At 40.8% G+C, this 25,718-nt stretch overlaps 2 protein-coding genes across 2 annotated transcripts; one reads left to right on the top strand and one right to left on the bottom strand. All coding sequences in view use genetic code 11, as the record gives it.

The window, feature by feature from the left end:
- Positions 1 to 356: 356 nt before the first annotated feature.
- EGR_02242 (hypothetical protein) lies at positions 357 to 11,528 on the top strand (the record flags this gene model as incomplete). Its single annotated transcript, XM_024491491.1, has 9 exons — positions 357 to 517; positions 642 to 2,050; positions 2,561 to 2,971; positions 3,048 to 3,334; positions 3,401 to 3,676; positions 3,948 to 4,292; positions 10,538 to 10,652; positions 10,713 to 11,065; positions 11,394 to 11,528. The coding sequence occupies 9 exons, from the start codon at positions 357 to 359 to the stop codon at positions 11,526 to 11,528; spliced, it is 3,492 nt and encodes a 1,163-aa protein (XP_024353997.1).
- A 9,315-nt stretch (positions 11,529 to 20,843) lies between these two features.
- Positions 20,844 to 21,884, bottom strand: EGR_02241 (hypothetical protein; the record flags this gene model as incomplete). Its single annotated transcript, XM_024491490.1, has 1 exon — positions 20,844 to 21,884. One exon carries the CDS (start codon positions 21,882 to 21,884, stop codon positions 20,844 to 20,846), a length of 1,041 nt encoding a protein of 346 aa, XP_024353996.1.
- Between the last annotated feature and the right edge of the window lie 3,834 nt (positions 21,885 to 25,718).

Below are 25,718 nucleotides of genomic sequence, written 5' to 3'. Positions count from 1 at the left end.
TGGGCGTTTCTGCCGTTTTACTAATGGGACATGGGACTTGAATCGGATTTGTACATCACTATATGTGACAAATGTATGCAGGGGGTTCTAGAAGTACCAACAACAATTTGCGTTTATTCTTGACGTTTTTCTATGTAACGCCGTCTGTAGCACTTGGGACTTTATTCGATGCATCACAGTCGGAAGTCACTTGTCTGATAGTTTATATTCTCAAATGACGTTATGGTTTTTACTGCACAAGGGCTGGCTTCATTTCATATCATTCTTATTTTTATTATGGGTGATCTGCAACGTGTTTATCTCGGTCTGTTACTGTCTTTCAATGTAATACGCAATACTTTTTTGTGATTCTAGGTATGTTCCCATCTGCTACAAATATCAGGTTGGAGGAGCAGTCCAAGGATACTACTCCTAAGTCAGATAGTTGGCTTCAGAGCTCTTCCTATAGACCGCAAAATCTCAATGCTCCTCAGCTTCAAAATGTTCACAAGGAAGATGAAAAACACAGACTTAAAAAGTGAGTCGTTATTTCCCTTTCTTTTTAACTGAGACCAATTTGCACAATTGTCATTGCAATACTAGGTTTGAGTTTTATTAGTTGATAATTCACATATAACAAGCTCAATTTTCCTGTTTCCAAGACATCAAAAGAGGTCTCGCAGTCCTCAGGCGGTGATGCGAGAAAAACAGGAAACCTCAGCACCTGAAATCTATCGCATTGATACTAGCAGTAATCCACACATCTACAACTACGGGTGTATCTACGAGGGTGATGTGCCGGAATTCTGTCGAAGTTTGCACACACCGATCCTCGGGTTTCATGGAACCTTGTCTAATCTGCATCTCGATCCTGAGGCTGTAAAAAAGGAAGTAAAACGAAATCGTGCAAACCGCTATTTTAGCAAGAGGAATCGGCTTCGCATAGCTCAAATTGCAGCTCCGGTTTTTGGCCCCACAAAACGTACGGATGACAACCTGACACCCTATGTACTTCTTCAAGATGGAGCTATCCACTTCACGGCCAAAGTGCCAGTCCCACATCCGTCGGAACATCTCCAGAGTATTGCGGATTTGAACCGTGCAGTGTATGACACTCCGAGTGACCTGAAATCTTGGCTCAAGCTGATTCAAATGCAAGTGCTAAAAGAAGAAACGGAGGAAGATAGTCAAGAACCCTCTAAACGTCGTTGCTTTCTTATCCTGGAACGACAGCTGGCCGTAGTGGGGCGTGCAGTGGAAAAAAATCCGGGCAATCTGCGTTTGCGGTTGTTATTGACGGCGATGTATGAGTACTCCACGGAGCTAATTGCAAGCGGTGTCTGTCGCACCACTACTTCCTCATCGACTGTGCTCGAATCCCTCCAGCACAGGGATAAAGTCTTGCGTGAATGGTATGATCTCGTCCGCGTGTGCCCACAATTCGTGAGTGTTTGGCGCGGATACCTGGCGCATCTGCGTGGTCGCTTTGCCCTCTTCGGTGCCAACTCGGAGGCCGGTCCAACTAGCGCCTTCAAGCGCATCGACGCGCTTTACAGGCGGGCTCTCGAGACTCTCTCAGGCCTCGTTGTTGGACGCATACTTTCGCATCGACCTACGGAGGATACGGCAGATCAGACTGTTGGTAAGGTTTCTATAGTCACCGCGCATAAACTAATCCGGTGGTATTTCCTCACAGATCTACTCGCAGAGTACTGTCAGTGGTTAACACAGACGGGCTTCACGGAGCGTGCTTTTTCCATATGGCAGGCGGTTGTCGAGTTCGTATGTTTTTGTCCCTCTTATCTCCAATCGAGAGATCTTGCTTCCTCGGCTGAACGGCGGAGTGAATTTCAGCGCTTTTGGACGGCGGGGGATCGTGGAGTGGCTTTCGGTGTCCCCGGTGCCAGGGGCTGGGCTGCCTGGCATTCCGGCAGGAGGCAAATGAAAGAAAATCCTGCCGAAGGCACTGCAGCCTCCGATGGCCTTTTGATGAGGGAATTGGAGGAGGATTGGGGCCCCTCTTCATCGACTGTCGGTGTTTTGTGGAATCGACTAGTCAAGGATTGGAATGGTGGGAAAACGCTTTTTCAGGTTTTTAATTCGTTGGTTGTTTGATAGTGAGACCCTTGTAGGGGCACGAACTTTGCTGTTTATCTTGATTTTGTACTTTCCGATTGACGCGATATATGTCCATTCGATTTAATTGTAATTTTGAGTTTTTAGAAACGATTTCACAGCGATGATATATTTCCCTTTATTTTCATTGCGCACTTGAAAATTTTATTTTTATACCAATCGCTTCCAGTTTTATCACTTATTATCTAGTCTTTTACTCACCTGCTAAAGACTTAAAGCTTTTCGGCTCTAACACATAACTAAGGCACTGTTTTACGGATATAATCTCTCTCGAAAGAGGTCTTTTCGGATGTGGTAGGACATCACTTCATCATGTCGACGTAACGAATCTTGTAGTGCCTTTAAACATATATTTTTGGCAAAAATTTCGATCACATGGATTTGCATTGAGCGCCGTTGTGCTTCTTTCTCCTGCGTCCCATTACTAAACCTTACCCCTTTTTAGATGTCAGTGAGGCTGCAGAGGATGCCCTCTTAAATTTCTGTAGTCTTTCTTGCAACGATACCAACGCAACTGTGACCAACACTACTACGTTAAAAACCTGTCAGTTGGGTGAGGGTAGTCTTAGCAGTCGACGCTCCCGTGGTCTTGCTTGGCTCGGCCTTGAGCGTGCACGCGAATCTGTAGGTTGGCTGCCAGCGGATACAACTATGTACGATACCTCAATCGTCGAGGACGCTGACAGACAGCCCCGGTTTGAAGACATCGAGCCCTTTCTGCTAGAGGTTCACTTAGACCCAAGAGTGTCGGACAAAAATGTGTTTGAACGCCGCAAACAACGTCTCCTTCTTCTCTTTCTCGAGTTTTTGGGTATTTGGGATGCTGATGTGTCCAGAGAGTACAAACTACCTGCTGGTAAGAATTTTTTTTCTTTTGGGGAAGATAGAGCATACTAAGCATTGGAAATCAAACAGTCTTCGAATTTATTTAGAACTGCAACAAATCTACGAACTGTCATCAGTCAGTTGTATAAAGCGACAGAGCATTAGTCCACGTCAGTTCGGTATTCCGTGGCTTCGTTCCAGCCTTGAAGCAGGTAGTGGAGGCTCGGATATCAGCTTTAGAATGCGTTCAGTTCTGGCAGCGTCATCCTTGGAGCAGGCATCACGCCTTTTTTCCAGCAATTCCGCTTGGCAGTCAACAATTGGACGCTTACGATTCCGTCATATGACTGATTCCATCGAACGGGGACTGGCAGATAAACTCGTCACTCCAAAGGTGATTATTCACGCAAGTAAACCGCCTTACTGATATAATTTAAGTAGCATTATGGATTCCTTGTAGGAAGCGTTGGCACTCTGGAGAAAGAAGGCGAAAAACCTGCTTTCTGTTTCAAGCCAGGCTCAGAGTGACTTAAGCCTCTGGCTAGCCTATGCCAAAGGCCTTGTTCAGACGGCCTGTGCACTGTCGGAGAACAATTCCCCTCTCTTCAACGAAGCCCGTAAAGTCTTCACGACAACTTTGCGCATGTATCCTCTTCCAACCGTTTCAATTACGACCGCAGAAACCACCTTGGACGAACAACTGAATGTCATTCTGCCGCGTCTAAGGATCCTCCATGTAAGAATGCTTAAACTGATGTAGTTTATCATGAAGTATCGCAATGGATAAGTATGTGAATAATAAATCAAGTTCCTTCTAGGATGCTTGGGCATAATTGCTTCTCTATTATGCCTTTATAACTTCCTCTCATTTGTTGGGAAGGTTTGCAAAAGGAATTTTAGGCACGGTTTGTTTACTAAAAAAGCTTTGGTTCATTTTTGCTGTTTAAAGGGACACTCTCGAAAAATTTAGTGTTAATTTTTTGTGTATTTTGACTTCGCGATTGCAGGCCTTTGTGGAGTTTGAATTGGGCGTGAATTTCCCCCTTGACCTGGCGCGGGCTCTCTCACGTAGCGAGTGTTTTGCACGTGCTCTACATCTTATACAACACGCAGCCATAGGCGGTACTTTCGCTCCACTGACGGAAGGCCAACCGACACCGCTGCCACGTAGCACTCTTGTCAATACCGCTGACCAACTAGTTCAGCGCCTCGAGACGTTACGCCGCCTCCTTCCCCTAACCACAGATAAAATCTCCTCCTCGTCCACCTCTTGCGTTCACTCAGTTGCTGATTTAGCTGCCATTATGAGTTCTCTGCTTCTGTATTTGCAGTTGCTTACCTCTGGCGAGGATGTGAGTACGGAGTTCTTTTTCACTTAACTGCTTGGTGCAGAAGGACGCAATAAGTACTTTTTTGTGTCGGTAGAAATTGAAGCCGATTTGCGGACTGATCTTTGCAGTGCTGCGAGACATCGACAATAATGGGGATAGCGAATCTAGGCGGGCGAAGGAGGGAGAGGGGGACAGTAGTGAAGGTGCACGGGTGGTTATGGCGGGTTGCGGATCTCGCCGCTTCCTGCGACTTGCACTCTCCGCTATATCAGCGGTGAGTGTGCTTAGTCAACGTAACCGCTCACGCCTCACAGAGGCCTTCCTTACCCTGATGTCCAATGTCTTCGACGATGAGGCACTGCCCCTCCTTACATCGCCTCTCGAGTGGACTCATCTCCTGCCCTTTAAGGTGGCAGCCAACTCCGGTGCCTATGTTTCCAAGACCTGCTCCATTGAGTGAGCACAATTGCTTTTAATTTGTCTTACTTTTATTTACGGTCATTCACCAAAACCTAATGCTCCTCTTTGATTTGAACAAATGTTAAAGAATGCTTTTGAATATTTTCGTCAAAACTAATGACTAAATTTTCCATAAAGTTGGTTTTCTACATTTTTGGCTTAATTTGTGTGTATTTTAGTGCTGTATGGATTCTAGGATGACCCACTTTATCGATGTGTCGTGAAATCCTTCCGTCAAGTGTTATCAATAGCTTACGTTGTCAAACTCACCACCTCTGTTTTTCCCATTTCTGTATATGAACATTAAACCGTAACATGAGCAGTTTCCTTTACACGTATTCGTAAAAAAAGTATAACGTTTTCCGTTTGATCAGTTGCTTCATAGGTACTATTAAAAGATATTTTTAGTTGAATTCACTTGCATGTTCATTGCGGTGGTTATGCACTGAAAACAAGTAAATCCGCTCGTTAGTGTGCTATGATCAGCATTTTGAGACCGAATTAAAATCAACAAATGTTCCGTCAAATAATGAAATGTTGATTTATTCCAAAGATCCCTCAATGTTTTACGTACGCATTAATTTCGAACCTCTTAGTTTGCTCTCTAGATATCGGCTTTGCTTTTTTCAATACGACTCCGGGTCAAGCTCAGAGGGCATATTTCGGTAGTTGACATAAATTAATTAATGCGGATAGTTATCTACTATTTTGAATTAATGCATTTTTTCTTCTGTGCGGCATTATTTTTTACCAATTTTATTATTTTTATGTTGCAGGAAGAAGAATTTGACATTCCGTTATCATAAAACATTGCAGCATCATTTTTATTTGAAAAGGTTTTCACTGAGGTTACCATAGCTTCTTGCAATTTCACAATCGCATGCTGTAGTCTCTTCGTTTATTACTTGAATCGCATGACTGCGCCACTACAAGATAATTATGGCCTGCATTAAAGTGAGGGACAGTTTGCATTTAGCAGAAAGCAAAAAGCATTTCCACTGTGAACATAAGTTGTACAGATATCGGTTTGTGACATCTTTTGGAGGCTAGTGCTGAATCTAGATGGTAAAATTCCTGGCTTATATTGTAAAGGATTTCTGTGTGGATAAGCTGTCGTCCGAATGTTCGTCTTGGTGACTATTGAGTACTAAAAGTTTTTCACACTCACAGACGTTTAGGGATATTGAGGCTTTGTGGCGCCCCGAGTTGTCCCCAAAATGATAAGAAATGCCAGAAAAGAAGGAGGTTTTGTCCTCACCAACCAGAAGGATTATGAAGCTACATGCGTGGACTTGTCCGGATCATCGAGATTGTAGTAGAACTTGCGAAGATCAAAGAGCACACGAAGTTAAATATGAGCTTCAATACAATTTTACCGCAACTTATCTTACACATGCATGTGCTCGGGTATTTGAGGTACCAAAGAAGCCTTCAGGGTCTACTACCACCACTTATCCTCTCCGCCTTGGAGTCTCGCTTTACCGACTGCGTGCGCGGTGTGTGCTACGGTGTGACCCGCCACCTTGTGGCTACTTGCCACCACGCCACAATGCGACCGCGCACGCGCTTTGAGGGGGGGAGGGAGGAGGCCGAGGGCAATGACGATCCCACCCACCTCCTTGGCCTCTCCTCCGAACAGCAGACCGAGCTAATGGCACGTCTCCTTCCCTCTTCCCTGGATCTTCTCTGTGTTGGGCTGGAGCTAGAGCACTGGACCAGTATTGTTGCCGGCGCTGCTGATAATTGTGAGTAGTATGAGCATCCCTTCAAACCTTGTTTCTTCCAGCTAATGCAAGACGAGATTAAAAGGTTCATGAGAGTTGAAATTTGGCTTAATTCACGATTTTGTCAAGGGCTTTGACCGTTCATGTACTACGCATCGTTAGGACCGATATTTAACACTATTTAACCCTTGTACCCTTTCAAATTCCCGTCACTAGGAGCAAATTCTTACTTGGAAGCGTTTTTAGCACCAGATGGTACGATCCTTCGGTTGATTAAACAGCTTGCTTAATTGCTGATCGTATGTTGCGATTTTGTCCAGTGGAGCAGTTGACGTAGTATTTTAATGTTGTTTTTCGTTGATTAAGGATTAAGATTCAGATGAACTTTCTGCCCGTCAGAAAACCCTTTAAATAACCAAACGATTTTCGATAACAAAAGGGCAAATTAGGTTTTTCCTGCTTACGACTCGGTTTACTAAATTTGCGTAAAGTATCTTGTTCTACTTCCATCTACTGTTGTTTTATGGAGTTTCATAATTTTCCCCCCTCTGTTTTAAGGAGGTAGTTCTAATGAGAACAGAATTTAATTGGTAAAACTTTGACGGATTGCTAACGGGAATTGGTACTGATCTGATAAAAAAAGAAGGCTGTGATGTCAGCAAATATGTCGGTTAACTGCGCCACTGCTGGTATTTCCGATCACAATGCCCTTTTATTTGTTTTTTTGAAACAACATCACCTGGACTTTCGAGTTTTTAAGTGCGCTTATCTTCAGTTGAGCATTTAACAGTTCTTTCCTTTGATTTCTGTTTTTAATCAAGTGGGCCGTTGACCCTTCTCGTCAATCTAAGTTTCTTGTCTTCTTTTTATTAGCTGCGCTTGATTTATTCGAATTTCTTCAAACGGGTATTTTAGCAAATCTCTGCCTCTGATGGTTTATGTATGCATGTTTTCATTTATTCGCCAAGTACTTTCGTCCAAAATGTCGTTCAGTTCCGATTGGGAATGGCCGTTGAGAACATGATTTCAAAGCATCAGCCTAGTTAGGTCACTCTCCAGACCACAGTTGGGTGCGTTCGGCTGATTGTAATATCTGGTAGTATTTTATTAAGTCGAATGATGAGATCTAATCCTTTCTCTGAACCACAAACAGGATTTGCATCAAAGTGAAGAGCAAGTGCAGCTTGAGTGGATGTCTATAACATTTTAACGCAATATACTGTAGGGCGCACTTTATTCAATGCAGCGTTCAAAATGCCCATTTGAAAGTTAAGTATGAATTAGCCGTTTAAGCAACCCCACGCTATTGATGAGGGATTCTAGTTGTTACATGAGTGTACAGGTAAAAAGGCCGTAAATTCACTAATGTAGCTCGCCCATGGACTTGTTCAGTTGAAAGTGGTGAATTAATTTCTTTTTTCTATCTTAAATACTCTAAACAGATGGATTTTTAAGGCGTTTTGAATTTTTATTCAAACACCCTTAACTAGTCTCATTCAACTCTCTGTTGCTCTTTAATATTTGCACAAGGTGTATTCAGAATCCGGCTCTACTTCAACTCCTAACCGATTATCTAGTTAAACTTCATGTTAGTATGAGCATGAAGCTGTAACAGTGGATATGCAATGAGCGTTTGTGAAAATCTGGTCCGAGTTATTCATCTTTTTTCCTTCCTATCGTATAGAAAAACATGATTAATGGATCTAGATAGATAGGTAAGACTTCTATAATTCTATGCACGCAGCGCTTGTCTGCCCAGCACTTAACAGTTTTCCTCAGGTGTTCAAAATTTCCTTCTCTATCGATATTACTCATTTTTTGCCGGAGATAAAGGCAAGCTTGTCAATATAAAAAACTGGCTTACATAGCTTTAATTTTCACAGCTAATTACCGATTACTTAAGGTTTGAGTAAGACAAATTACATGAAGAGCGGTTACTTTCCAGCCCTCTTATTTGAATCGTTCAGTTTTTATCACGCATTTTCAATTAATGTTAGTGAAGGGATTTGTTTGCAGGCTAAATGAAAACAAATAGCTTTTGACGCTTTAGCTATTCCACTTGTGTCTTGTCTCTGTGATTCTATGCCTCTCACCATGCACGTATATATGCAAGTAGGAGATAGCAACTAGATTCTTTCATCGTTCTGTCAACTGAGTCCCTATAGTCGCGCAAATATATTCCATTGGCAAAATATTCTACCCCCTCTATATTCGTCTATGGGTTTCTTGTTCAGCACAGTAGTAAATATTGGTATCACTAGCTCCATTTATGAGCAGCGACTCCGTTTTTTATTGCTTTCGATCCCTTTTGATGTATTGTTAAAGGTTTTTTGTGTTAAGAAAATAATTCAGCCGACAAAGGTGTTTGTATTCATTTATCTCTTTGTATTAATTGCTTTATGATTCGTTTCGTCAAGCGGTTGTCTGATACTTTGAGGACAATTTGCTTTTCTATGAGATTTTGTCCACTCCACTAAACTTTACATTTTCCTAGTCGGTCAGAACAGCTTTTGCTTAAGTGCATCCAATTCTGTCTGAAGACTCTGGAGACTCTACTTGAGGGCACTACAAGTGGTTTGAACACGCTTCACATTGGACCCTTTTTTGACTGAAATGAGTCTTACCCATGCACCTTCGGAATGTTTAATGAAATCGAATCCACTTTAGCACTCAAAACGTGTGTAACAAAATTTGCGCTCCTTAAAATGCATATTTTTATCTTTGACAGAGGTTTCAGCTGGCAAAGTAGTCTTAACTCTCGTTATTTCCGATTACTGAACCAAAAGCACTTTTATTTGTTGTCATTTCGTATAAACCTATGCAAACTGTGACTCATTTGTCATCTTCGACCACGGCGAATCCCATAGTCACGCTATTTTGCTGGTCACATATGCTTGTTAAAACCTAAATTTTGGGATTTACCTTACTTATAGACCAAATAAACAAAATCTTTTATCCTACAGCATTTACAAAAAAAAAACATTTCAGATAGTTATCTTTGGAAGCTAAAGCACACATTGCAAGTGCATCAGTTATAAAACTCTCCTTTCCTAGATCTGCTTAGATTTGCTGCTTTTCTCTGATCACATTTTTCGCCAAGTTGCAATAATAGTTTTGATGTCTCCATCAAGTCTAACGGAAGTTACAAATGACCGAAGCATCTTAAGCTTGACAACTACAATTACCCGCCTCTTTAAGGCGTGGGTAAAGTACCAGTGTTTATTGCTGCTTAAATGCCACTTTTCATTGTTATTTTCAACCCAGGCATGGCTGTTCAGAGTCCTGGGGATTGTTTGAAGTCTTTTGATAAGATAAGCGCCTTTTTGTTATCCCTACTCTCTTGTTGATGACTTTAAGTTTTATCTATTCACTTTCATTTTACCTTCTGCATTTTTCTTATTACGCATTAGTATATTGAGCATACATGACCTTTTTATTTTGTAGGAGCGATTTGACAGTGGTTCATCTATTTATCGTTCCGATGTATATGCAACATAGTCGGCTAAATTTATCTATACATCTGTAATGCTTTTTTTTACTTGGCTACTTTCTGTGTATATTAATGAATATCTACTCTAAGTAACGGTTCAAGAATGACCATAAAGATAAAGGTAACGATTACCAGTGATCAGTGAACTATAAATAGCATTAACGACCGAATTTGTCTTTTATTTGGATTTCGTAAATGACAGTGTGAGAGAACTCAAAAAGAATTTAGACACATTTGAATGTCTCTACTACCTCTTCCTTTTTCTTGGCCTCTCTTCCTTTACTGTGCTCTGGTGGTTCGTATGTTGTCGTGAATTCCATTTGCCACGCGATTCTTTCCCGACATCTTTAATGTGGCTCTTGCCCTGCCTCTCACCTGGTTACTTGGCGGATTGAGACAAACAGTAACACATCGCTTTTGGGCTTTCCGTTTTATCGCGTCCTGAGTTAAATGAAGCTTTATCTAAGTCTTAAATGGGGTAATTTATAGAACAATTGAGTGGTGTAAACAGCGTTACAGAAACAATTGGTGTGTCAGAGTTCTCCCTGATGCCGCAACACATCATCCTGATAGAACTTCATTACAATTTTCAGAAGCTTTGGTCAGCTGTTGGTAGAAATGCCACAAATGGATTTTCATGCTGCCAAGGTGGTGACCGAGACCTAAAGACACCCAAACAAGCATCTTTCTGTCACAGTCACAGAGGAGGTGAAATGGAACGGAACTAGTTTTCAGACGATACCTCATGAGCTAATTGGTTAATTTCAGCCAAGGCGAATCCGTTGTCACACTGTTGGATCCAGGGTGCAGTGCCACGAATTCGGAGAGCCTTTGAAAAGGCACTGGGGGCGTCGTCGTCATCTTCCAGCCCAATGTTGCGTTTTGGTGGAACCAGTGGAGAAATGCCGAGTCTGGCGCTCACTATGACACCCTCTTTCTGGACCGACCACCTGCGTATTGTTTTATGGTCTGCCTACATGGCCTTTGAGTGGACCCTTGCTGGCGTCTCCGCGTCTTCCGCTTCTGCCCCTTCTGCCAGTGACTTTGATGCGCACCGCAAACAGCGCGCTGCTTTCAAGGCCATTTTCTATCGTGCTGTTGAGGACCTCCCCTGGGCTAAGGTGGATTCTATTCTTTCCTCCCCTTTCCTGCCTCTGTCGTATCGCTTCGAAATACCAATACTACTAGAATCACTTACCCTAGCTTTTAATCCCGTTCCAATGCATCGGTTTCCTTTTTAGCACTTGTTGCAAGTGCCGCTCCCCTATATTACTTTTCTGGCGTGGGAGTGCATATGAGCTCGATTCGTAGTTTCCCATCTCCACGGTTCAATTAGGTTCTCTCTTATACTATCTCAAAAGTAGATAATTTTAGTGGTTTCATGATATCTTTGTTGTACATAATCTAGTTGGACTGCTTACTAAATCTAATGCCACTTGATGATTTTAGGTGTTATACACGGACTTGGCTCGCTACTGCCCAGAGGACGCTGAAGAGGTTGTTGATCTTTTGACCTCTAAGGAGTTGCGATTGCGCACATTCATGGAGGAGGTCGATTTGCTCCTCACCTCGAAGCTCCCCTAAAAGTTAGGCTCCCCACCAGCCTTTGTGTGGTTTTCACCTATGTACAGCTACATCTTTATTTAAATTTTTAAGAGAAGACCTGTTTATATGTTCAAAGTGGAAACTTTTAATCTTTACACATTACTGAAGGGTTTGGGAGGGATGTGTTGTCTTATCAAAAATTAAAAACAACGCATGGTGCTAGATTTCTGTGATTCTGGCGACCAGTAGAATTGACAAAAGTATAATGCAGGCGCGATTCTGGTAGAATTGCGAAATGTAATGTTTCTTTTTAAATACTTACATGCTTTCCTCAAGTAACTAGTTGCAATCTCGTCTCTATTCAATGAAAGGAAACCCATACCCATGAGCCATCTTATGAATTAAAAACCTCTCTGAGGGTCACAATCTTGGGAAATTGCACCAATTTCCAAAAACGTTTCGAGGAACGCTAGATGTGGTGGTTAGTTAGTCCAAAGCTCCTCATGAAATTTTTAAATGCGGTTATTTCCTTTGAATGAGCTCATGGGAAGTGCTGTTTCTGACTAACCAGGCCTGGGAAAAGGTCAGAAGATCAATTCAAATCTTCAGAGCATTCTGCGCTTTCCCGTATGGAGTGTTTGTGGGCCATTTGGCATCACCGTTAGTTCACTGCTTTACTAGTCAGTCGATCCACATTTTTAGGGTGTACTTAACCGGCCTTAGGGCAGCTAGCATTTATCAGTGCTAAGTGGGTGTTTGCAATGTTACTGCGGAAAGATCTTCACCGCGGCTGTCAGAGTTCCAGAAGTGCCGCTTTTCTGTGATATTCCAATTGTGAATACTGCTTAAATTCCTAAGAAAAATTGAACATTTTAACTTGATTCCAACCCGGTGAAAATATATGGTGGATGAATGAGTACCATGGAGGTAATTGGCATACCTCTCCAAACAAAAACAATTGGTACACCCTTCAGAAGCATTTGACAGCGGAGTCTATGCGCAATTTAGGAATGTCTTAGGTGAAGATCTGGACTGGACCTAAACTGACAGCCTGGGGTTTAAAATTTATATTCCTTGTGATTCTTGCTAGGACCGTCCAGAAAAAGGTTTGGTTTGCTAATTCCACACCTTTCCTGCGGGTATAGAAGCAAAAACTGCCTAAAGCACTCATTTTAATGTGCTAATTATTATGTCAGGTTACTATGGGTTCATACAGTTTAACAGTGCATTAGCATCACCATTTATGTTTTCGTACCGTCATCAAAAACAACTATCTACTCCCAAAATAATGCTTTACTTTATTGAGTGTGTATATACTACTTCGATCATTTGTTTAACTCTTTTTTGAGTTTGTGGGCAATTAAGACTTCGCCTTTGTACTTCTGCTAAACTGGCACGGCCTTCGGGCCATGCCAGTGGCCCCTCAGCCCTTCTGTATGTCGGGAATGCGTATTCTGCCTTAATATTATGTCTTCTTTCGACCTCAGTGACGACTGGGGGCGCTACACATACACGTTTACAGGGGGAAGTCGTTATGATTAATTATAAAACTGACAACGAAAAGTGCTTTGTCTGTTCACCACTATTTGTAAATTACGGCATATAATACAAATATAAATTACGGTTTTGTAGTGATTTAATTGTGCTTAACTGCTGGATCTTTTCGGTTGCCACGATTTGGGCTGCCTGCAGGCGGCGTGGCTCCGTGATAATGCCTATAGCCCGCTGTCCATTCTGTACCACTACTTCGAGAGAGGTTCGGGACGCCACAGCTGTTATTCAAATATGACAACCAAATGCATGGTATCCGAGGGCACCTCTAACTGTTAAAATACCAGCTTAGGTCAAGGTACTTGTGTAATATTGTAGGGGAAATGTGTTGGTCACGAAAAATATGTGGAGGATAATGTTTGCGTCGTTTCTGCTTTCACCCGTTATGTTAAAAGTCCATAACAATGTTAAGCTTTGCAGGGTCATTTTACTTATTTGTTATTCCTTTTCCTTTTAATTCAAAATGCGATAAATTGGGATTTGGAGAACCACGAGCATCCTAGAAAGGTGATGCAAGGTTTTTAACGAAATAAATCGTTTTCATGGTTTAAGCTTGACATTTCGATACATATTTGGATTAATTTTCCGGATGTTCTGCCCGCCATGTATTGTCAATGGTGAAGTCGTTAAGGTGAGATCTCCTTTTCATATTTGCTATCCAATCGGTGGCCTGGTTTCTCTGTAACACGTATTATCATGAGTTTAATCCTTGCATTTATGTGTAGATATTTTGGTTTTTATCCACTTTTCCCAAGTATGGAGCTGTAATGTTCCAACTTTTAGCTCTTCCCTACCAAAGTGACCTTCGTTCGCAGGTTAGAAGTGATTCCTCCCTCTTCAAAGGGTCGACCGCATAGCGCTGCTTACGCACATCCGTATTTTTCAAATCCATGATTTGAAAAGTGGCATCGTGTTGGTATGACTAAAATCAGCAGTTTTAACTCCAAAATTGTGTATTTTATAAAATGGAAATGAGTGAGGTGCTTTTCACAGTGGCACCTCTTCGTTTAAAAACGGATTAACCCATATTGCATACTCACACAACCGAATGCTTCACAATTTATTGTGGCTGATCTATTTGGGCATTAAGGGATTTACAAAACAGAGAAGTATTGTCATGGCTGCATTCCGTCATTTCGCTTGTTCTCAAAACATGGAACACCCTTAATTTACAAATTCACTTTACTGGCCTAATGAGTGCGAACTAGCGCATCCGTGATTACAATATAAGTAAGGCGACAAGAAAACAGTATAAACTAATCGTCAGTTAATTTTTAGACATTGCTTGGGTCCTAAACGTGTAAATAAGTCTCTCACACTTATTATGAAAGTCCACTCTTAATGCCAGCTTGCTGGTATTTTGATATGTGCCCTGCTGCCTAAATAAATGACCCTGATCTATTTCCTGTTGGCAATGGTTTTTAACCATGTAATGGAGTAATCAGAACCGTAAACGGTAAAACATTCACTTGTAGCCGTGTCTTTTTAATCTTGAACCCTTTGACTAAGATGAATGGGAAAAATAACTATTAACAGAGCTCTTAATGCAGACAGCAGGCACGCAGATCAAAAGTGTACACAATCTTGATGGCGGAATTGCGCTAAGGGTGTGAATGAAGTAGCGTCAGAATAGTCATTTTAAATTAACAAACCGCTACGGGTCATTCAGGTACACAGACTCTGGGAATTTGTTCAGTTTTTTTTTCAGAAGATGGTTTTGCCAAGTGGCTTGCTTCTTTCCAATTCCACGGCAAAGTAACACCGCACAATAGAATTTGTTGTGGGTGCACATGCACTGAAGTAGAGCAAGCTCATTAAAATTTCAACAATTTAATTCATGCAAGTTATTACTTAGGATCATTTATCAACCTCCAAGGTATTAACAAGTATGGGTTATTTTGTCAAACGCACTGTAGGGATTAAATCAGGCAACCAGATCGGGTGCATAAACTTTTAAAATCACTTGAGTTCCCAAACACTCCTTAAATAGAGTCAGGAAGTGTGCTTGAGCCTTAGAATAAGCACTTTTTAACTGGAATTTAGCTAGAGGAGTCGTAAAGCTTAAGTGAACCCTATTTCCATCCCGTGGGCCTTTCGTAAAAAGTGACTTCCAGAATACCTTTATTGCACAGAAAGATTATCAGCTTAATAAGGGTTTGATCCCACCAACCAGGATTGAGGACTCAGATTTACATGTAAGGTCGCCTAATTCATCAATTCTGTAGGTGTTCTTTTCAACCGCGTGGTTTATCCTTAAATTTTGCTGAATGGTGAATTTACCTAGGCAACGAGCGAGTTTCTTTGAAGAACCACTTTCAGCGCTTTTTCCCCTTTCAAAGGTTTCAATATATTTCAAAGGATAGCATTCATTAATGCAGACCTACGATTCTCTAAGGAGTAGAAAATTATTAATGCAGAAGTAATTAAAGTAACCTTAAAGTGTAAAAATATAGGTGATTTCCGCAAATAAGTTTTTGTTCAGGTTGAAGTAAGTCAGACTGCAACGTGACGAGTACATTGCATTAATCTGGAGATCAGCCGTGGATGTAGTGTACGGCTTAAAGCAACGTTTTAAAGGAACAATCATTTAAGTGCGTGTAGCTCGATGTTTTGCACTTACATTCACCCGAAATCTTTTTACATGGGAAAAAAGTAGTTGCACCACTTTTTAAACCATCACTTACGCTAGTAAGTCACGTCTATGATGGTGAGATTAACCCCGGTTTAGCGAAAATGTGGAACTTCCAAGCCATTTTTTTATCACGAGCATTTGTTCGCATGATACATGAACTATAGTCAAGGTAGAAAGTGTAATGTTTTAAAAGTTCAACAGTGCTCACCCTGAAGTAATGGAATTATTATTGTAAATGCACATATTATGTTTACTCTCACTTCAATCTGGCCAGTGTAAAATAAGCGGTTTGATAAGCACTTTTGGCAGTAACGATCATGGTGCTTTATGAAAAAGTAATGTGACATCAAATGGCAGTGCGGCGTAATGCAGCCACACGACCATTTAAGTTAGATTTTTATCCACACGCAACCCCAGTATTACACAGAGTCTTCAAGATTATTTGGAGGTGAATTAACTCACATGGCTTAAATTTAAGCGACAGGTAAATCGGGAGGTTGCGTAAGCTTCCACAGTGATAACGCAGGTCGACAAGTCCGCATTTTAAGCAACTTCCATTTTAATAAAGGGCATGAAAGCTAATTTGCTACCAGCGCCTCTAGTGTTGGGATTGCTTATCTGCGCAATCTTCTGCAAAGCAGAAAACTAGTGAATTCACTTTTGAAAATTTGATGCTAGCGAAATGCGCGGAGAATGGGTGTTTGGTCAATCAGGTAAAGGTTTCAGTCTAATAATGAATTCATCACTTTAAGGCTGATGGCTGTCGATCCTGTGTACATGAGGTTGCACAGCCCTTATGGGTCGGCCATCATTCTAAGGTCATGACGCCCCAACTATACCTTACCTTCTTAGCTATTCTGCACGTTGCTAATGAAAGTTATTACGGCCCAAAAAAGTCCTCTCAAATCAGAAATCACTCAAATATAGCTATTTTACTGGGACTTTTGCATTGTTACTTTCCCTATGTATTGCTGTTTGAGTGAAAATTCTATCGCTTCATTAGTTCAACTTAAAAACAGAAAATAAAAAAATTGGAAACATGGTCGATCACAAAGAGCTAGCTTTGAATGTGAGCTTAACCTACTTCAAATTTTTTGAAAACAATTGAAATGCCTTACAGAATGCTATAAATAGATGCTTGTGTGAGGAAAGGGCACTGCTTATCTGCATAATCAAATGCAGTGAGTCGATTGGCTAAAACTCTTTTAATGACATTATTGACCGTTGAAGTTGGGGTGGCAGTGTCTCTTCTGAAGCACTTTACTATTCTCACTAGAAAACCATATTCATCAATAACATGTTGAGCAAATGGTAAGCATATAAGTGATTCAGTTTCTTTTTGAAATCCCCTAAAACTTAATCCAGCATTTACATCCTTTCGCATTGATGATACTGAATAGTTGGGGTAGCAACCACATTCAAATGAGGAGAGACTATTTATTCACGTAGTGATGAAAACTAGTGTAAGTGAGTCTGCTCCTGCTCAACTCTGCATCCTTTTACCTTAGGAACTTGGAAACACGTTCGACACCTCAAAGGATTTTTAATCCACTATGCTAGTCTTCTGCTGTGCTTAAAGCCCTCAAGCTCACGACTAACTAAAGCTCTCGCCACTTTCTACCTAAAGAAGTCAGAAGTCCCAACCATTTCCTATTATTGGTAAAAATGTTCAACCACTGCTACTTGAACTGGCGCCGTCAGACACCACTATTTTATTGTCCCTCAGCCCATATCTCAACTCCGCAACTTTTGTAAAACCGACAAGTGTTGGGTGTGTGGTTGAATATCTTATTTAAAAAATGTAGTTTGGTTCTGTGAATAATTATTCTATACACTTTTATTTACTGGTTTATTAATTAAGTTCTGAATTTGGAAAAATTTTGCAGCCTTTGATTATCTTTTCATAAATCTGTCTACCAGGATGACATAATGGTTGCATTTCGGACATATTATTAACTTCTTCCTGGAAGTAAAGGCCTTTTCCCAACTTCTGTAAAGCGGTATTAAAGAGAGGGAATAGGACCCTCTACGCTCCAGAGCTATTTCCGGTCAAGAAATGCATGTTTTTGCTTAACAAACCGGTAATGTAAATTCAAGAACGGAATAAGTGATCTTCCGTCCGATTATCAAGTGATATGTAATTAATTACTTTGCCTATTATTCGTGTTCATAAAGGCTCTCTAAAGTTGGTTTTATTTATTAGGATTTCTTGAATTATTCCTCAAGGAAATGATGTTCCTATGACTGCTCTTAATCAATCCTTTTAAAACAATAGCTGCTGTGCAGCAAACCGTGTGGAGACGAGTCTGTGGGCCTTGTCAGCAAGACCGTCAAGTAGTCACGTGGATGGTGAGGTGTCAGCAATGGGGAGCCACTCGGACTGAGGAGAAGTCGTCAAACCAGTGAGCAATAGGAAAGAAAATTGAGTTGTTGCCCCAAAACGGCAACAAATACTCGTTGGAAAGTTGAGTCTGTTAAGTACAATTTGACCATTCATTAAGGGGTGCCAAATTATATAAAAGTCTTAAATAACTTTGATGCCCCTGAAAATGCATAATTTGTATACTTGATTTTGGGGAAACCGTACTTATGCTATAGATAGTCATAATATTTCTGCCAACTCTAAAGTTACAGCCAATTCTGGACCACCCTAGGCAATTTCGCTGTGAAATTTGATTTGATTTCATTTTGCATTTACCCAAATTCACTTACCGTTATTTTGTCTGTTAAGAGGGACAAAGATGGAAAAGTTGCGATAAACAGAAGCTCAAAAATCTGTTCCTTCACTTATAAACAGCTAGCATTCGTTTCCTTTTAGCGCTAAAGCCGAGCTTTTAACGGTCGACAGATGACACGATCAATCCAAATTATTTGCTTCGGCATCCTCGTGTTGAATGTCTTAGATGTAGTTCCGACTCTGATGTAGGTCTGACGGCCGATACCAAATAGGCGATTCGGTTGTACGCTAGTGCTTTCCCACTTACTAAACGAATGGTCATGCTGTTTACGCTAACTTCCAAGTCAAGTTTCCACAGTCGATGCCGCACCAATTATTCACAGGCATAAAATGTTTGTAAAATAGATGGATTAATCTTATTCTGGTTTATCTCCTTATACGTAGTTCACTTCAAACATCTTCCCAACATTATTTCGGCAACCTTTAGTACAATATTACTAAAAAGTTAGTTGTTTTTACCTGAGAGTTAACGAGTAACTCCATTCGCATCTCAAATCAGAATTTGTGAGGTGGATAGTATGGGTATTCAAATTATATTTGACGCAAATATCAAAACGACATACCAAATGAGTACTTTCGTATGCAACGAAAAATTGATCGTTTAAATACCACCTGATCATTCCGTCTTCAGTGAAAGATGTTTCCGGCAAACTTTCCATGGGGATGTGTCAACTAATTTGATCAAGAAAGAAGTTGTTATTAGCAATATGAGACTCAACGTGAATCACAATCGGAACTACCCACTAACTGATGAGGAAAGACAGTTTGCAGATTCGATTTCACTAATTGTTCATATTGGCAGGACGGAACTCCCTGGGGTAAAGCTCTAAGAAATTAATTCCAAAAATAGCGGAGCAGGGACTGCAGATTTCACGCTAGCTTCAAGCTTGGCCAGAATGTTGGCTTAGGACAATAATTATGTGTTGAGGCTATTCTTCTCCAGCTTCGCACTTTTCACAGGCCTGTTAACTCAAACAGCGCTTGACCTTACTGGTAAAATCTCAAGACAGCATTATTGCCACTTTCCCCAAGTGCCTTTCGAAGTACAAACCTACCATTCTTGATTCTGTTTCAACGTTTAAATTCTTCCATTTTCTACCATGGCAAACAGTCAGCAACAGGTGAATCAACAGCTAAGCTGGATTTAGTATTGTGGTATAGAGCAACAAGTTGTTTTTTTTTTGCCTTATGTTATGATAAAACTTTTGATAAAGTCTTAAATTGACGTAGAAAAGTTGACAAATGCCAAAATTTGGACGAAATAATAATGTTTGCTCTCAGTCACAATCATTCCTTCATCCCACGTCGCCATTAATCACCCAGTTTGTCCAAAGCGAAGAAGGCTTATCAAATTGGCAATTTAAGTCAGAAGTCAAATCAAGACACTTTCCATTTGTTAGAAAATAAGATTGGTTCCAACCATATCCAATCGAAATAGGAATTCGATTGGCAAGCATGTTTCGCTTGGATACACGGCATTGAATGCCAGAGCTTTTTGCTACGAAGTATTCATCGGTTCCTTTTAGTTTCCCTCCTAATTAGCCTACAGCTAAATATTATCTGATTTACTGTGGGGGCCATTACCAATTCCAATTCAGCATAAGCATACTGTGCCGGGAGATTTATGCTTAACGGCTTACAAGCACATAAGTAGTTTTTTGGATATATTCCGTGATCCAGTAAAACATTTTACAAGACTTATTTAAACATATGGCCAAACTCTTTTAATAAATTTCGGTATTATATTTTTAGGAAAATATAATTTATTGTGCTTTCTTAATGCTTAGCAAATATGTATTTAATTAGGTGGCTTGACCCACCGCAATATGGAGACAATACGTGAATACAAATATAATTTGCGTTGAATAAAGCCCAGGCACCAAATTGCCAGGAGTTTATGCAAACAAACATGGACATTGCGAGTCATGCCGAAAGCCTTACAGGGGTGATTGGAGGCGTGGGTTTTGGCCACAAATGGAAAAGTGACACATGACAACCTACCCTGTAACCTCAAGTTCAAGTTGGTGATGGGGCGTAAAAGTCCATACCATGGAAGGGTTCAAAGGCACTTCTGTTTATTTTCGCTATGATGAATCATGGCTACCACTGTAAGACAGCAAAAAATATTCTGCATCGAGCATGGTCGTAAATTGATGTCAGGAATTTGAGTTAAAGAAGTACAATTTAGACAATGTCTTTCACTATTTAATGAATGAATCTGAACTTTCAACAGGATTACTCTTAGTAAAAAATGCTCCTTTACATCTCCAAAACTTTCTAATGACACAGCAATTTTTATAAAACGATCTAAATAACCTACCCTTATGCTATGAGATCAAAAAAACTCATCAAAACAGATAAAAGAAGCACATCTGACAACTTTCTTCGTATATATACACACCAGAAATATCAAAATCTGTGAAGATGTCGAAAATCACACAGTCTGAATGCTGGCCTGTTGCTTCAAATGCATTTCCAGAGCCTGTCCCAAAATATTGGCCGTCTCGAAAAGCTCTGTTGTCGACTCTGCGTTTGGAGGTGAGAGATTGAAATCGGAGGAGACCCTGCGAATCGGCGGCCCTGCGTTTGCAAACTCTGTATCCCGATTGATGTCGTTTAAGCTCCTACATCTTTGATTTTCAAGTGACTTCTGGAGATGACCGTTATTCCTCAGAACAACCAAAGCCAGAGGTGATGCACTACCACTTTTCGTACTTCCATGTACCGAGTACACCGACGCGCGAAGTTCATCGAATTCTGCGAAGGAATAAGAGATGCCATTGGCAGCGGATGACGATGGGACCTGGATCACTTCTTCGAACAGTGTCCTCGCCTCGGTGCCGTCATCATGCGTTTCTAATTCAACAAAATTAAGGCTATTGCTTCGTTTAATACCAGGGAACTGATTAGAGTGACCAGTATCGTCAGTATTTTCGTCGTGTATTCTAATTACAGGTATATTCTGGCGACCGGCTGACCAGCAGGACATGGCCAGTTTCACAGACCCCTCAGCCAAGTGGCGAAATTGCAGGGTGTTTCGAGGGTCAGTAGAGTCTTTTCGAAATGGCGGTGAGTATCGAGACAAGGAATAAATGCCCTTCGGACATTGTTGGAAGAGAAGTTCAATGTCATTCATTTTGATTTTATTACTTAAGTCCTCTGACATCAGACGAGGTCCCCTACGCCTCCGATTTTGTGCTTTGCTCTTACTAGACAGATTTGACAGCCTACCATCAGAGGAGTGCGCACGTGATGTCTCCAGAGCAAGGGCAATGAGATGTGTAGGTCGGGAGTTTTCATCTTCGCACACGGGGGAGTTTGAGACGGCTTGATGATGATGGAGTTCCTGGACCATCCCGGAAAAATTTGGACACACACAAGTTGGTGAAAGTTGATAGAGTATCTGTTGTACTCGAAGAGAGGCTGTCAGGGAACTGGCCGAAGACCATTTGGGCAGGATGTTCTCAACAAACATCACTGTTCTTAATATGATGGTAGTAGGGGGACTGTTGGTTTATGTAACGGTAGACAATCTTCATTGCGATTGGTCAACATGTCATCAGATCTGTTGGCCAATAAAATGAAGCGATATTTGGAGCTTGCTAAGGGCAAATTCAAGAGCAATCTCTCCATTTTTATTACTCAATGTCTACATCAGTGAGCTTCATCAAATGCCCATTTATTTAGAGGGCCACTAGTTAAATAGTACTCGGCCTTTAAGTATTTCTTAGTTATCTTCATTTTGCTTTCAGGTATCTGACTGAAGTAGGAGACCCTACCGCGAACTGGAAAGGTAAAATCCTGCATAAAAACTTCAAGATGGAACTTTCGTGTTGGTTTTAAGATATTCACAAAGTATAAATGCATACAGTTTCGTGCTATTATTTGAAGAACATTGGCTATTGTGGAAAAGCCGGAGGACATTAATTGTTCGGGGTTTATTATTTTTTTAAAGCGATTTGTTTAGAGCATCCACCTGAAATCTTGCAGCGGGTCTCACTGTTCAGATGTCGGGAAGTTGTAGAAAGCGAAATTGGGGAATTCATTCCGATTGTCGAAACTCCCTTATTCAGTCATCTCTGCTCATTTACATCTAGCTATCCTGGCTATGGGAGGAATAAGGGGAGAGCGAAATTAATGTTTTCATTTCGGTCAAAAATGGTTCAACAAGGGATATCAAAAAGATCTCGATGCTAATTTAAAGCGTGATACTGCTCAAGAGGGATTAAGGTACTTCCAAAAAAGACGCGTCAATCTAAAACATGAATCGCGCAATGCTTTACATACTAACCGCTTCATTTCCGGTAAGTCTCGTCTGTTACTATTCAAAATTAAGGAATAAGTAAGTGAAGCTGACTTGGGATGATTGCGGATTCTGTGTAGCATAAAACACCACATTCAAAGAGACATTGAATCTAGCGCAGCAGTAACAAATCATTCCGACATTTGTGCTTTGATGGGCATCTAATAATGTAAAGCTTCTTTTTAAAAGTTGTGAAGTAAATGTTTATTCCTAATAACATTTTCAAAATCCGTAATAAATTGTCATAAACAGTAAGAATCTTTGAATCGTTAAGCAATTTTTCACGGGGTTACGAGGCATAAGTACCTCGGCTCTCCATCTTTTGAATGTGTGCCTATAATTCCAGCGCATGGTCTTTGCCTTTCCCATGTTGGCATAAAATGGGAAACTGGGATTGTCTTTGAAACCATCCTTGTATCTGTGATGGAGGGGTCCATAAATCGTTATATCCTAATTCAAAGCTCGAATATTTGTTTCTTTTTATAAATTGTAAAATTTCCGTTTCCTCCAGTCTATTCCTTCAATCGTACGGAAAGAAATAGAGAATAAAAGGTTATTTCTTTGATAAAGAATGCAAAAAATCCTGTGAAAATTGGTTGACTATAATCACTGGTATTATAGCCACACTTTTGTCACAATCATTAGCTTTATTTGAACTTTTTGCCTTTTAAGCTCAATGGGCAGCCAAATAACATGGGCAAGTGAGGATAGAAGTAAAAAATGAGGGGCTTCATTTGAGGACCGTTTTGTAGATGGGAGTAGTGGTGAATTTTCTTATCGCCTTACATGAGCTTAACCACACCCAAGAAAATGTGCCTCTCATCGCTTGAGGCTATTGTGTCCGGTCGCCAGTGGTGGGCAATGAGGCTGACGGTACTTGTGGTGGACAAGTGACTTTGCGTAACTGTGGCCGCACATGAGCCTTTGACCGTTGCGAGCGCCCTGCCAAAACTGTCTGTATGCGAACAGAAGATCAAAAGTGGTTCCTAGCGCCTTCGGGGGGGAACACGAAAATACAGTTTTCGGACCGATTGATAGAGCTGCTCAGGCGTCTTTATTTTGATTTGATAAAAAGCCAAGATTGCAACAAAGTGTCTTTAATACCAAGAAATGAGATTTTTATCCTTTAGTTATCGGTCGAATAAAGAATCGTTACTTAAATAAAGCCGCCTTCTGTATAGGGCTATTAATTACTCTGAGTAGTCGGATTTGAGTCCGTTTATACCGAGGTGACATTTAAATTAAGTTCTAGATTGAATTAGTATGTATTTCAGCAAATGATGCAATGAGATAATCTGACAGCTATATTACAGCTTTAAATTATGATTTTGTTTGAAATATTCCTGCTGTATTAGGATTAAAGAAGATGGAAGTAGATCACCATTCAAAAATTGGGTGGGAGGAAGCGAACGTGAAAGTCCTTGCCATTTTTTGGCCAAAAGTTATTTCCCGATTAATAACCGATTTATTTCCGACCAGCTCTACCCAGCCTCTACATGATGAGGCGTGCTATGATTTTTCAATTAACTAGGTTTGACAGCTAATATTTTGTGCCACCTTAACAACTAAAATACGTTTGTATCAAATCATGTAATCATGGAAAATGTTAGCAGAAAACATCAAAGCTTGGTAAGCTGTGCTGACAGATTCCATATTATTCTGTTTAACGATAAGAGGAGGTAACAATACACGGTACACATATGCATAAGGACACACACACGCACACATTTTCTAATTCATTATGAAGATCCTTAGCGAACGAAAAAATTTTGCTGGAACTTGCACGGCCGATTAATTCTGCGACCACTTGTAGATGACCATCGCCTTACAAAGAATTGCTTTTTCTTTAAGCACTTGAAGCTAACCTAGATATTTGCATAGGCTAATAAATCCCAGAATTTCTACAAGGTACTTCACAATATTATGAGCTGAGTAGTTTCATGTAACTATATTTATGTACACCTCTGAGGGCCTTGAGTGAACACACCGTTTACTGAGAGTTTAAAAGGGGAAAAGGATTCTCTGCAACGAAGCTCCCACCCCCAGTGCAGTCTTGGGGTTTATCAGTGAAAAGAGATGTTCCCGCAATGACGAAAGTGGTTTAATTAATTTTCTCTAAGTGCGGGCTTCCATACACCCAGATTAGTTCCTCGCTAAGAATTTGTGCCCGTTACTTGAGTAATTTCGCCTCGATGACCACACGTGCGGTGCAGTACCACAGAAGCTATTCTTCCCTTTGCACCCACTTCGCATTTCCTTTCAGTCCTCTTCAGGTGGTTACCCAAAATAGACCGCATTTGTTAACGCCAGACTACTTGCTCAGTTTCCGCCCAAGTTGCCGTTTCACTGCAGCATACTTTATCAGTTGCGCATAGGGGCCTCTTTTCAAGCGTTTCAATCCCACTACCTCATAAAGATTCAGAGGACACCTTTGTCATATATATGGTTCTCAACTAATAAAATTCGGCTAGCTTGAGATTCCATCCAGTCGATATCGCTTAGTGCATTGCAGGGACAAATGATACTAAAAGTATCTTTGTAAAAATTTGTTTCTTGGGCGTATTTCTGTTTGATAGAAGTATATATGGGAACCTTTTACATAAAAAAATCAGTCGAATTCAAACAAATTGATACTCACTAGATAGAGGTATACACAACTGGAGCCAGAATTTCATTCCGTTTAGCTAGAATGACAAAATACTTCGACACCTCCCAATGTTGGTACTTTTTACCATTAAGTTTGCTTTTGAAATACCATCAATGAGCGCACCCTAAAACGAAGCATCGTAAGGTTTTAGAATTCAAAGAACCACACAACTAGGAGCAACTTTGGGTTCAAAACATCCCAATTGTCACTAAAACAAATGCACGTGACTCCCTCGCAGCCAAACTAACTCAAAATCGTGCAGACCCTGATATCGCAATTGCGTGACATTCCGACGCATTTGTTCCCACTGCGAACGAGTTTGACTTGGTATTATTAGGCATTTTCAAACCTCATCGCGC

Source organism: Echinococcus granulosus, assembly GCF_000524195.1.
Source record: "Echinococcus granulosus chromosome Unknown EG_S00010, whole genome shotgun sequence".
Classification (NCBI taxonomy): domain Eukaryota; kingdom Metazoa; phylum Platyhelminthes; class Cestoda; order Cyclophyllidea; family Taeniidae; genus Echinococcus; species Echinococcus granulosus.
Note: the sequence above shows the minus strand (reverse complement) of the source record. Positions and strands in the feature narration are given on the sequence as shown.